At 47.0% G+C, this 13,893-nt stretch overlaps 1 protein-coding gene across 1 annotated transcript in view; it reads right to left on the reverse strand.

Annotated features, from left to right (window-relative positions):
- The window catches only part of LOC134979927 (cytosolic phospholipase A2 delta-like), a 180,918-nt gene that overhangs the window by 117,284 nt on the left and 49,741 nt on the right, over positions 1 to 13,893 (reverse strand). The window contains exons 5-9 of the mRNA XM_063946540.1: positions 12,262 to 12,302; positions 10,944 to 10,986; positions 10,156 to 10,216; positions 6,960 to 7,126; positions 4,392 to 4,493 (exon numbers count right to left, since the gene is read on the reverse strand). Coding sequence (XP_063802610.1) covers positions 4,392 to 4,493; positions 6,960 to 7,126; positions 10,156 to 10,216; positions 10,944 to 10,986; positions 12,262 to 12,302 — 414 coding nt within the window. The remainder of the gene's footprint in view (positions 1 to 4,391; positions 4,494 to 6,959; positions 7,127 to 10,155; positions 10,217 to 10,943; positions 10,987 to 12,261; positions 12,303 to 13,893) is intronic.

Genomic DNA, 13,893 nt, shown 5'->3' on the forward strand with positions numbered 1-13,893 from the left:
TAATGCCACAGCCGGGGGACACTTTTATATCGGTCCCTGCGGCCCTGGCATTAAATCACCAACTAGTCACCCCTGGCCGGGGTACCCTGGAAGAGTGGGGACCCCTTAAACCAAGGGGTCCCCCCCCTCCAGCCACCCAAGGACCAGGGGTGAAGCCCGAGGCTGTCCCCCCCATCCAAGGGTGGTGGATAGGAGGCTGATAGCCTTTTGTGCAAAAAAAAAGAATATTGTTTTTTTGTAGCAGAACTACAAGTCCCAGCAAGCCTCCCCCGCAAGCTGGTACTTGGAGAACCACAAGTACCAGCATGCGGGGGACGGACGGGCCCGCTGGTACTTGTAGTTCTACTACAAAAAATACCCAAATAAAAATAAAACACACACACCATGATAGTACAATTTTATTCAACATACATGCACACTTACATACAGCGCCGTAACTAGGTGTGTGCCGAAGGGGCATTGACCACAGCGCACACCTAGTTAGAGCGCATTTCCCCTCTGCGCTCCCGCGCCCTCTCTTGGCCCGCTCTGAAGCCGCTGCCTCCGGGTTACCCGCTGCGGCCGGAGAAGAGCCGCTTCCGCCGGGGGGGACAGCCGCTGCTTCCGCCGGGGGTGGGGGAGAGTCGCTGCCTCTGTTACCCACTGCTGCCGGGGAAGAGCCACTTCCGCCGGGGGGGAGAGCCGCTGCTTCCGCCGGGGGTGGGGGAGAGTCGCTGCCTCCGTTACCCACTGCTGCCGGGGAAGAGCCGCTGCCTCCAGGTAAGCCACTTACGCTGGGGGGGGGGGGGGGGAGAGCCGCTGCCACCAGGGGAGAAGCGCTGCAGCGGGGAAGAGCTGCTGCCGCCGGGAGGGTGTCGCTGCTGCGGGGGAAGGGGGGGGGAGCCACTTGCACCAGGTGAGAGAGCTCAGCCACTCAGCTACAGATGTGGTTGAAAATAAAAAGTGGTCGCTGTCTGCTGTAATGTGTAAGATGGGGACGCTGTCTGCTGTAATGTGTAAGAAGGGGATGCTGTCTGCTGTAATGTGTAAGAAGGGGATGCTGTCTGCTGTAATGTGTAAGAAGGGGATGCTGTCTGCTGTAATGTGTAAGAAGGGGACGCTGTCTGCTGTAATGTGTAAGAAGGGGACACTGTCTGCCGTAATGTGTAAGAAGGGGATGCTGTCTGCTGTAATGTGTAAGAAGGGGATGCTGTCTGCTGTAATGTGTAAGAAGAGGACGCTGTCTGCTGTAATGTGTAAGAAGGGGACGATGTCTGCTGTAATGTGTAAAAAAGGGACGCTGTCTGCCGTAATGTGTAAAAAAGGGGAATCTGTCCGCCATAATGTGTAAAAGGGTGTCTACCTGGTGTAGTGGCGCTACTGTGTGACGTAATTTGAATAATGGAGACTACTGTGCACCGTTATATGAATTGGTATTATTTTGTGGCCACACCACTCCACCATGAAGCCACGTCTCTATATTTTTTGCGCACGCCTACGGCGTGCACTGCCCGTTTTGCATGGGGGGGGGCGCCGATGCCGTTTCTTGCACACAGCGCTGAAATGTCTAGTTACGGCACTGCTTACATACATACATACTTACCTATGTTGACACAAAGCAGTCGGTCCCCTTGTCCAGTAGAATCCAGGGATACCTGTAAATAAAATTATACTTACAAAGAATCCGGGGTAGATCGGTCCTCTTCTTAAAAGTTATAATCCAGGGACTTAGTAAAATAAAAAAACGGAATACCCGATCCACGCACTGAAAGAGGATCCATGTTTACACATGGATCCCCTTTCCCTGACTGGCGGGACCCCCGTGACTGCTGTTAAAGAGGGTCCCTTCAGCCAATCAGGGAGCGCCACGTCATGGCACTCTCCTGATTAACAGTTCAGGAGCGCACAGCCAATCAGGAGAGTGCCATGACGTGGCGCTCCCTGATTGACTTTGATGAAAAAACACCAACTCGGTCAAAATCGGGAGCTTAGTAAATATACCCAATAGTTAGAATTTTCATTCTTCCTGTACAGGAGCAAATAGCTCCATCAGTAAGGTGCTTGCTTCCAGTGTAATAGGTCATGGGTTCTAATCCTGGGTATGACACTTGTAAAATAATTGTCAGAGAAATAATAAGCATTGTGAGTGAATGAGCAGTTGTCTGGCTGCACACTACATAGCTCTGCCTAGTTGCAATGGTTTTGAACTGAGTAAGGTGCCTGCCTTCAGTGTAACAGGTCATGGGTTCTAATCCTGGGTATGACTGCTAAAAATATATTTGTGTATATATATATATCCATGCAAAGGATCCGGCACTCCAATCATATATGCTCCGGTGCCTTCTTTAAGGGGTCAGCACCCCTGCACATGCAGCAATAAACAGGAAGCGGCACTCAGAGACGTGGTGAATTGTGCAAAATAAAGCGACCAAGCTTTAATGTATCATCACATCATCAACGTTTCGGGGTTGTCCCCCTTCATCAGGAAACGTTGATGATGTGATGATACATTAAAGCTTGGTCGCTTTATTTTGCACAATTCACCACGTCTCTTAGTGCCGCTTCCTGTTTATTGCTGCATGTATATATATATATTTTTTTTTTGTATTTTTTTTTTTGTATACATATCTATCTATCTATCTATCTATCTATCTATCTATCTATCTATCTATCTATCTATCTATCTATCTATCGCAGGGGGAGGCACCTATAATTATCTTGCCTCCGGGCATCTGGGATGAACTTACACCACTGGAAGTGAGCATGCATTATACCCGAAGCAGGCCAGCCTCCGCACATGCTCAGAAGAGTGCACTCCTTAAGAGGCCAGACCAGATTTTTGCTAGGATCCTTTGGAACTACCTCTTCTTTAATGCTCCGCCCAGGCCCGGCGCTACCCGCTCTGCAAAGGGATGCAAAGCAGGTAGGCTCCGGGCAGGAGAGGCGCCTTCACTGCTCTGCATCCCTGCTGATGCGCAGTCCTGTCCCCCCTGCTGCTGCTGCTGCTGCTGCTGTGCCTGCCCTGTTACACTGACAGGCAGCTGCAGCAGCGCCGGCAGAATGAATCCTTCTCCCCTCTCTCCTGTGACAGTGAGAGGAGTGTCAGTGATCGTTCTGGCAAAAAGGGGCGGAGCTACATGGACCAAGGGGGCGGAGCTATACAGGATCATGCTGTTGAAGATCTGGCCAGCACAACTGTGGTAAGTGGATGTAAAAAGAGTGTGAGAGAGAAAGTGTGTGTGTGTGTGTGTGTGTGTGTGTGTGTGTGTGTGTGTTTGTATTTATGTATATAATTATGTACAGTATGTGTGAGCTGTAATGTGTAAAAAGTGGACGCTGTCTGCCGTAATGCGTAAAAAGGGGGACGCTGTCTGCCGTAATGTGTAAAAAGGGGATGCTGTCTGCCGTAATGTGTAAGAAGGGGACTCTGTCCGCCGTAATGTGTAAGAAGGGGATGCTGTCTGCCGTAATGTGTAAAAAGGGGGACGCTGTCTGCCGTAATGTGTAAAAAGGGGATGCTGTCTGCCGTAATGTGTAAGAAGGGGATGCTGTCTGCCGTAATGTGTAAAAAGGGGGACGCTGTCTGCCGTAATGTGTAAAAAGGGGATGCTGTCTGCCGTAATGTGTAAGAAGGGGACTCTGTCCGCCGTAATGTGTAAGAAGGGGATGCTGTCTGCCGTAATGTGTAAAAAGGGGGACGCTGTCTGCCGTAATGTGTAAGAAGGGGACTCTGTCTGCCGTAATGTGTAAAAAGGGGGATGCCGTTTGCCGTAATGTGTAAAAAGTGGACGCTGTTTGCCGTAATGTGTAAAAAGGGGGATACTGTCTGCCGTAATGTGTAAAAAGGGGGGCGCTGTCTGCCGTAATGTGTATAAAGGGAAATCTGTCCGCCGTGATGTGTAAGAGGGGCTGTACCTGGTGTAGTGGCGCTGCTGTGCGGTGTTGTTTGAATAATGGAGACTACTATAATATGTAATATGAATTGGTATTATTTTTTGGCCACACCCCTTCCCCATGAAGCTACGCCCCTAATTTTTTTACGCGCGCCTGCAACGCGCACTGTCCCTATTTTACATACAGGGGGAGCGCCAATGCCCTCTCTTGCACACAGCGCTAAGATGTCTAGTTACGGCACTGTCTGTGTGTAGGGCAGTAACTAGCGCTGCACAGGGTGTGTGTGGGCAGAGAGTTCACATCCATAGGCTTACACGGATCTCCTGCAGCTCAGGGGCCCAAGAGGCCATGGTAACCCTCCGGCCCTGCATGTAAAGTATGGGAGGGCGCAAATTTATATTTTGCAGGAGGGCGCCGAACACCCTAGCACCGGCCCTGGCTCCGCCTAAGCCAATTTGTAAAAATATACAGTATCATATTAAAGTATTGTTGTCACATACAAAAAGGTTTACACTTACCTCCATTGCAGGTAGCTGGACATTAACCTCTTTCTCCTCGGGAGATATTAAAGTAAGTGGCACTGTGGTTTGGCTTAAACTGTCATTTTCAGTTTCATTACTCTAAAATCGCGAGGAATAAAACATGTAGTTATTAAGTATGAAAACATTGACGCACTATAGCCAGCATTACACATCTACTAAATGCAGAGATGTGCTATGCAGATATTTTCCTATTTAAATAGTCCCATCCTGCAAAACTAAATCAGTTTTGACATTATTTAGGAGTAGCCCAAATGCCCCCCTCTGTTTGACCAGAGCAATATTTTGCACCACTGCAGACGCCATTACCTTGGCCCATTTGTTTTACCGTAAATCATACTTTTCCTGAACTAGAGAATTGCGTCATCGTTGGCCACAATTTGCAGCATTCCACAGCAGAGCCATGATGAGGCAATCTTGTCACCACACACCTCAGCACTGACCACCTCTGAGACTCTCAGAGGGGAATTATATAAAGTCAGCAAGTATTTGGCAAATCTATGGTGGTCATTCCGAGTTGTTCGCTCGCAAGGCGATTTTAGCAGAGTTGCTCACGCTAAGCCGCCACCTACTGGGAGTGAATCTTAGCTTCTTAAAATTGCGAACGAAAGATTCGCAATATTGCGATTACAAACTTCTTAGCAGTTTCAGAGTAGCTTCAGACTTACTGGGCATCTGCGATCAGTTCAGTGCTTGTCGTTCCTGGTTTGACGTCACAAACACACCCAGCGTTCGCCCAGACACTCCTCCGTTTCTCCAGCCACTCCCGCGTTTTTTCCGGAAACGGTAGCGTTTTTTCCCACACGCCCATAAAACGGCCTGTTTCCGCCCAGAAACACCCATTTCCTGTTAATCACACTACGATCGCCTGAGCGATGAAAAAGCCGTGAGTAAAAATACTAACTTCATAGCAAATTTACTTGGCGCATTCGCAGTGCGGACATTGCGCATGCGCACTAAGCGGAAAATCGCTGCGATGCGATGAAATTTACCGAGCGAACAACTCGGAATGACCACCTATGTGTACTTGAACAAACGTACAATAGGTGCATTATGCCACAAAAGAACAGTTTTGCTGCAGTTTTATATATTTGTAAATCAGTCTTAGGGGATATATTTACTAAGGTGTGTGTTTTTTAGACTTTAGACGTTGCCCATAGCAACCAATCAGATTATAGCTATTATTTTCTAGAAGCAACTAGATACATGTTAAGTATAATCTGATTGGTTGCAATGGGCAATGGGCCTAATTCAGACCTGATCGTAGCAGCAACTTTGTTAGCAGATAGGCAAACCCATGTCCACTACAGGGAGGGCAGATATAATATGTGCAGAGAGAGTTAGATTTGGGTGGGGTGTGTTAAATAAATTGCAGTGTAAAAATAAAGCAGCCAGTATTTACCCTGCACCCAAATCTAACTCTCTCTGCACATGTTATATCTGTTCTCTCCCCCCCCCCCCCTTGCTGTGCACAAGGGGGATCATTCTGACCCGTTCGCTCGCTGCTGTTTTTCGCAGCTGAGCGAATGGGTCTCTACTGCGCATGCCAGACTGTCGAAGGCCATAGCAGGGCTGCGATCACCTCTGCCTGATTGACAGGCAGAGGCGATCGCTGGGCGGGAGGGGGCGGAACGGCGGCATTTGGCCGCCGTTTTGTGGGAGCGGTCCGGCCAACGCAGGCGTGGCCAGACCAAATGGGGGCGGGCCGCAGCGGCTGCGTGACGTCACACACAGCCGCTGCGGGCCGGGGAGTGATGAGTAGCTCCCGGCCAGCATGCTAAAGCTGCGCTGGTCGGGAGCTACTCTTGAAGTGCAAAGGCATCGCCGCTGTGCGATGCCTTTGCACTTCTGCGGTGGGGCCGGCACTGACATACGGGGCGGACCAGCCCTGTGCTGGGCGTCCCCCCACATGTCAGGGAAGATGGTCGTAGCTGTGCTCAATTTAGCACAGCTACGATCAACTCAGAACGACCCCCATGGTTTTGCCCATCTGCTAACTAAGTTGCTGGTACGATCAGGTCTGAATTAGGCCCAATGGTGGTGATTCCGAGTTGATCGTAGCCATGCTACATTTTGCAGGGCAACGATCATGACCATAGACATGCGTGGGGGCGTCCAGCACAGGGCTATCCCACCCCACATGTCCGTGCCTGGAACCCCCCCCCACAGCAGAAGTGCAAAAGCTTTTGCACCTTAGGAGTAGCTCCCGGCCAGCGCAGCTTTAGCGTGATGGCTGGGAGCTAGTCGTCACTCCCCAGCCCGCAGCGGCTAAGTGTGACGTCACACAGCTGCTGCGGCCCGCCACCCGCATGGTCCGGCCATCTGGCATGCGCCGACGTACTGCGGCGCCGGCGCATGTGCAGCTCTGACCCGATCGCACCGCTGCGATAAACTGCAGCGTGCGACCGGGTCAGAATGACCCCCAATAACTCCACTTCTAAAAACCCGCACTTTAGTAAATATACCCCTTAGACTGTACATCCCTAAGGACTTTCCCCAGCAACGCACTATTCACATTATCATTTGCTCCTCACAGGTGCCACTTACGAAGGTGATATCAAAAGAGGAGTAAACTCTGTTCAGGCTGGCTGACATTTCCGTGCCCCAATCTCTTGGATAATGGAAAACGACAGTTTCATGTGAGCTGGAAGATAATAATATTCTGTGGGTGTCTTCATAAGAGCCTCTTACAGTGAGGGCCAACTCTGTTTTCCCTGAGGATGCACAACATAATAGTGAATTTCAAAATTAGTAGTATTTATTCATATAAACTGCTATATAGCAGTTCTGGTCTTGTCTAGCATAGTATAGATCCTAAAGTAGGTTATATACAAGGCAGCAAAGGAATCTTGTTAGTGTGATAATACAAGTTGTGATAATACGCATCTTCTATTCATTACCTTACTGACACAACTGATGATATTTCCACACTGACAAGATTTCTTTACTGACATTGTTATATATGCACTCCGACGCCGTACAGTTTTGATCAGTAAAAGATTGGGCACCTTATAGTATTGTGGCAGTATCACCAGAGAGGGCGCTGGTGAGCAGCATATTCTGTGTGGAACAGGAGGGATCTGCCCACACAGAGAAGAATATGAGTGTGGGAACACACCTAGAGGCTGCCCTTGCACAGAACCCTGGTTAGGCTGGAGGACAGTCAGACAGTCCAGGTGGGACTGCAGTCGGAGACCAGGGCTTGGAAGCCGGAGGTTCAGGCCTACAGGAGGTAGAGAGAATCCTAAAACGCTAAAGACTGTGAAAATGCATTTGTGGAGCTATGGCATCCAGCCAAGCCAGGCAGAATCTTGTGTTACCTGCAAGGGCAGAGAGTGAGCCTGAATGTGACTAGGCCGGAGCCTATATTACCTGCAAGTAAGGAAGCCAATCCCGGGCCATTTTTTCAATCCCGGGTATCGGGATTGAAAAATGGCCAATCCCGGGATTCACGGGATACCCGGGATTGGCTTTTAGCTAGGTGGCCGCCCCCTCGCCAAACCCCGCCCCGCCCTGCACATATAACTCACCATATAACGGGGGCGGGCGGGAGGGGAACATCCTTTGAACACTGCTGGCAGCTCCCAGCAGCGGCTGACAGTGCAGCGTGACCTCTCATGCTTCGCTGGGGACCCGGAAGGAGGAAGCCGGGCAGCGTCTGAGCGTCCTGTGGATGCTCAACGCTGATCCCTCAATCCCCGGGATTGGATCTTCCAATCCCGGGATTGAATCCCGGCCATTTTTGGCCCTAAATCCCGGGATCCCGTCGATCCCGATCCCGGGATTGGCCACCATACCTGCAAGGAAGCCAGGACTGTACATGTGTGAGCAGAGGTGGCAGTCAGGCCAGGCCAGGCTAACTATATCTGTGTTACTCTGCAAGAAGCAGAATGTGAGACTTTATATTATGTTTGCAGATCAGCTGCTCATTTATAGAGAGTGGTCAGGAAGTGAGTAATGGTGCGCACACACTGGGCGATATATATCGAATGTTCTATTGAATAGCCGATATATTGAGTGTCCGTCGGCCAGTGTGTACGAACGATACATCTGTGAACGCCGTCGTTCAAAGACATATCGCATCGACCCGGCAGCACAGCCGACGACCAATATATCTAACAATATATTGGCACATCGCTGTGTGTGTACAGGTAGTCAGCCGACCGCCCGTACACTTGCTACAGATGCCAGCAGTGACTGACAGCCGAACTGGGCGGGCGCATGTAAATGCCCGCCAAGTTGGTGACATAAGTCTCAACGGATCGGGCAGTGTGTATTAGTTTAGGTTTTTATTATTCCTGATTTTATGCTGACAGTATAGCACTATTACATATAAATACGTAAAAATCTGTGCGTGGACTCTGACTTAGCACCTAAACACCCCTCTACCGAGCTAATTACCCCCATATTGTTATATAGCTGCTTACCCACCCTCATTAGTACCGCAGAGCCCTCAATACTTTTATTAATATAGGCCTGGGGGGCCAACGTGTTGCAGCCTAAGGCTGTCTTGGGTCCTGGGGGTTACTCTAGCAATAGCCCCCCTTGACTGCTATCATCTGCTTATTTTTATGCCTTATTACCAAGACTGGATTTACGTACTGCAATTGGAACCTGTAGGCACACAACCTTTGACACTGTAGGCCCAACCTCATCTACAAATCCCACCTTTTACACAGAACCATCATACCACCAAACAGTCTCTATTTTAACAGGAGTGTTCTTATATCCGATTCCCCAAAAGAGTGTGGATTTGTGATAATATGGGTGTGACTTGAGCGGACCTGTGTAGCCTTTCTGTAATATCATTGTTGCCTGTAGCATTCAGGATGGTTAGCGCGCGGCACAGTACTACATTATGCTGTAGGGAAGTTTGGGGAATAACATTTAAATACCCTGTTAAAAGGAAGGGCAAAGTACAAGATTTTGTCTTCATTTTTAACAGGTATTGATTTCCAGTTCTTGTACAGGGGCTAACACTGTCGATTTGGCCACAGCTAACACTGGGGGCTTTATGCAAATTTAATGTAGCATCCATTTGACCAGTAACCAGCATTCTTTGAACAGTAATCAGTATGGTGTGACTAGCACCCAGTAACCAGAAACCCCTGACCAATGCACTATGCCTTCATATTTCCCTGCCAAAAGCATGTTGAAGGAAAACCAGAGATTAGCACCACTCGCCCTTCTGCTCCAGGCACCATCATGCAAATCCAACATAAATGCAATCTTCCAACATAAATCACTCAACACTTTGCTTAGTAGAAATGAATTGCTATCCTTTTCTATGATCTCGATCAGGTATTGGATAAAACTGAGAGGTAGCTGGTATTTCGATCAATCACTGCACTGGCTGCTCTTCACAGGAGCACCAAGAGACTGATTTGGCCCTGGTACTGGGAAAAGTGACCAAGTGTTGGGAGTGACCACACCCCTTCTGGAGAAGGCAGGTATGCGGACCCAAGAGAGGCCCAGGGCCGTGTGCTTTGTATCTTCCCCTAAACCCCTCCCTCATCCTGCACGTTGTTCAACAATACAGGGCCCAAGTTCCAGAAAACAGTCTGGATGTTTCTGTGGCAGAACCACAACCTTCTGTTGGTTGTGGCTAAGAACCACTGGGTTACAAAGACCTTTGATACACACACACACACACACACACACACACACACACACACACACACACACACACATATGAGCGTCAAGATAATCTTAAGTATCTGTAACTTTAAATATGCATACTTACTTTTAAAGGCTTCTTTCCTATGCTTCGCCACCTCAACCTCTAGAGACACCATCTCTGGACACTGAAGGAAGGAGTCATTATAAACATTACGTATATGCAATGACCATATGCATTTTTGTAACTATTTCTCTTAGCACTGAATTGATACACATATCTTATACAGGTCTATAAACAAATATATACAGCAGGTTTGCAACCGCACAAAACCTTTAGTTTTAAAAGGATATCATTTACATAATAGGATGTAAATATAATATAAATTTAAGAAAAGACCCTATCCATGCTACATCAAGTCTTGTACCCTTCACTGGCTAGTTTCAGCCCGAAAGTGCACAAAATAGCTTGGAGCCCTATGGAGCAGCGAGCAATTTTAGGCGAGTTCAGGCCACCGTAAATTGCGGCCACTGCTGCGATGACTCGTACCCGTAAGATCATCGTGGCTACTTTGATGGACCACTTTATTTTCAACTGACATATTCAAAGCAGGTCGACAATGATGGCTTTAATTTGCCCACCATTACCAATTTTCAGAAAACCTAATGCCATACTAGCAGCAGAGTGGCACTTATGGTGTTATAATAACAGAATGCTGGTCTGCTTATTATGTTACTTTCTATACTGCAATACTGACCTAAATACTCTAATGTTTCAATAAACAAGTGTTCGCTGTACAACATATGCCTACCCTTGAGATATGCCTGACTTACTGCGCCAATAGTTGTTCATCATCTAAAATCATGTGCGGTTTATACAGATCATATTCGGATTATGATATTTTGCTAACTTACCACCAAGACTCCATTAGTTGTGACTCTTTTCTGTGTTTCAGGACTGTAAAAACAGTAAATGCCACATTAGACACTTTTCTGTGACTGGCCATCGCTGATTCTTTCCCCGCCATCCCACCCGTACTAAGATCTGAACAAAATGTTATCCCACTCCTACTTCTGCCACTAGTTACCTGCTATTGTGTTTTTTTTTTTTTTTTCCTCTTCATTGCTCGCTTCCACCCCACCATGTGTTTTCCTGTAATGTTTACATCCACTGATTGCACACCTTTCCATTGTGCCCTACATGCAGGGTACATCATACTGCTACATAAGCATCAGTTTTCCAATATATGAACTTGGCCTTGTATGGCTCACCTCCCACAGTGAAACCTTCAAAGTGCGCCCAACATGGCTGCCCCATATGGTACACTTGTGGATGGGATGAAAAATACATGGACCTTGTGGTTTTGTTGGAACCCTACTCTAAACTGTAGGACTCTGAAATCACCCCCATTTTGTGTCATCTCTTCTAGGGGTAGACTATTCCACCCTGGGTAATCCTACGCGGAGCGCCCAAGATGGCTGCTGCACTTGGTACCTGCGAGGGTGGAATACACAACCCTTGGAAGTTATTACCCAAAATACCTACACCAATCCTGCATTATGCTTTCTGTGTGCTTAAGGTTATTCTTTTATGTCTGTGTTGCTTGTCTATTGTTGTATTACTCAAATCCTCTGTATCATGTGTATTGTTTTTGATGTCTGTAAAGCGCCTTGAGTCCTGTTGGAGAAAGAGCGCTATATAAATAAAATTATTATTATTATTATTATTATTACACCTTTAAATTAACAACGGATGGCAATAAACCTGGTGCTGTATTTAATCTCTACCTGAATTAAGCTATTATTTAATAAATGGTTAGGTGACTTTTTAATACCTGAAACCTATCAATTCATTCCTGGGTGATGAGAGCATCCATAAACAGGGGGGTGGTATTCAGTATACTGGTTGTTGGGATTCCGGCGCACAGTATACCGGCACCGGAATACCGGAATACAGACACCCGGCATACCGACACCTTTTCTCCCTCTTGGGGGTCCATGACCCCCCTGGAGGGAGAATAGAAAGCTAAGCGCCACCGTGCCCACAGCGTGGCGAGCGCAGCGAGCCTACAAGGGGCTCATTTGCGCTCGTCCCGCTGTCGGCAAGCCGGCAGTCGGGATCCCGGCGCCGGTATGCTGGGCGCCAGGAACCCGGCCACCGGCAACTAATACCACACCCAAACAGGACACACCTACCTGTTACTTGCAGTTATAAATCATAGTTAATACTCACATGGTAACCAGATGAAATTCTACATGAAGCTCTTCCTGAAACTGAAATGAAATTATATATTTAATATACCTCAAAATAATAAACCTATAAAAGAATGCTCATAAAAATTATTGTAAAAAAGTAATTGTGGCATTAACCAATGTACCTTGGAAATAGAACCAGCCAGAAATAACTAAAGTGGTCACCACTGTCCTCTTTTTTTTTTTTAAACATTAGATTTTTATTGAAAAATTTTTCACACAGAAATGGGGAACAGAAAAAAGAGTAAAGGGGAACATAGGGGTAGTCCGGAATGGTTACCATAATCAAAGCACTTTTAACGCACAGTTGGATGAATATACAATCGGTTACATTGGGCGTTCAGAATCATGAAGAAGAGGGGAAAAAAACACAAAAAAAGAGGCTTAGCACAAACCAACAAAAATAAAAAAAATATTATTATTTTTTTTTAAAGAAATTGTCTGATAACACAACATTCTTAAAGAGGTCAATCTAGGTGGGGTGAAACACAGATAAATCAATTGGAGAACCATAGACAGTTAGCCTACCTTCTCTCCCCCTATAGTCGGACCAACCTAACCATTTCAGGTGAATAGAATTAGCTGAGGAAGAGTATTTAGCTTCCGCTGTTTCAAAAATAAAATGTTTGTGAATCTTATTTTGAATAAACGTTAGAGAAGGGAGATTCTCAGATTTCCACAATTGGGCTGTAGCAGCTTTAGTGGCTATCAGAATATGCCCCAAGACGTAGCGATCACCTGTAGAAAGGTGGTCTACGAACAAATGAAATAATGCTAAAGATGGCTCCAGGGGGATGGTGAATCCTAAAATCATGCTAACCATACTGAAAACCTCTCTCCAAAGTGGTTGTATAAGTGGGCACGCCCAGAAGATATGAAAGATATCCCCCGTTGAGCCACATTTCCTCCAACATAATTTAGATTGTGAAGGCCAGTTCTATTTTGTCTTTCAGGGGTGAAGTAGGCCCTCTGTATAAGCTTATAGAACATTTCGGAGTGGTTAATACATTTGGAGACTTTAAAACAAGACCTAAATATACTGTCCCATTCTGCATCAGTAAAGGATCTATTCAAATCTCTTTCCCATAGAATCTGAGCTTTGAATTTAGACTGTGTGCTGTCAGTTAATTGAAATTGATACCACCACGTAATCCCATATTTATGTGAGGGCGTCTCCAGTCGGCTTTTAATGTAAGCGGAAAAGTAGGTTTGTGAAGATGCGGAGCAAGTGAGCGTAACCAACTTCTCACCTGCAAATATTTGAAAAAGTCTTGGGTCCGAATCCCAAATCTCTCTTGAATTTGAGAAAAGGACATCAAGACGTCACCTATAAAAAATCGCCCACAGTGGAGAGGCCCTTCCGAATCCAATCTACTAGGGAAATATTAGGAATCAATGACATAAGAGCGGATAACGACCGACAGGGGGACGGTAATACAATCTCTTCCGAAGAAGACACTAGTTTATGCCATGAATCTAGGGTCGTTTTAATAGACTTGCAAGATCCGGACAAACTTTGGGCAGCAGAGGGGGGCAACCAAAACAAATCAGGAAGGGTAACAGTGTTCAAATAAGAAGCTTCCAGAATGACCCAAGGTTTCAGGCTCGAGGT

The sequence above is a fragment of the Pseudophryne corroboree genome, chromosome 12 (assembly GCF_028390025.1).
Source record: "Pseudophryne corroboree isolate aPseCor3 chromosome 12, aPseCor3.hap2, whole genome shotgun sequence".
Lineage (NCBI taxonomy): Eukaryota > Metazoa > Chordata > Amphibia > Anura > Myobatrachidae > Pseudophryne > Pseudophryne corroboree.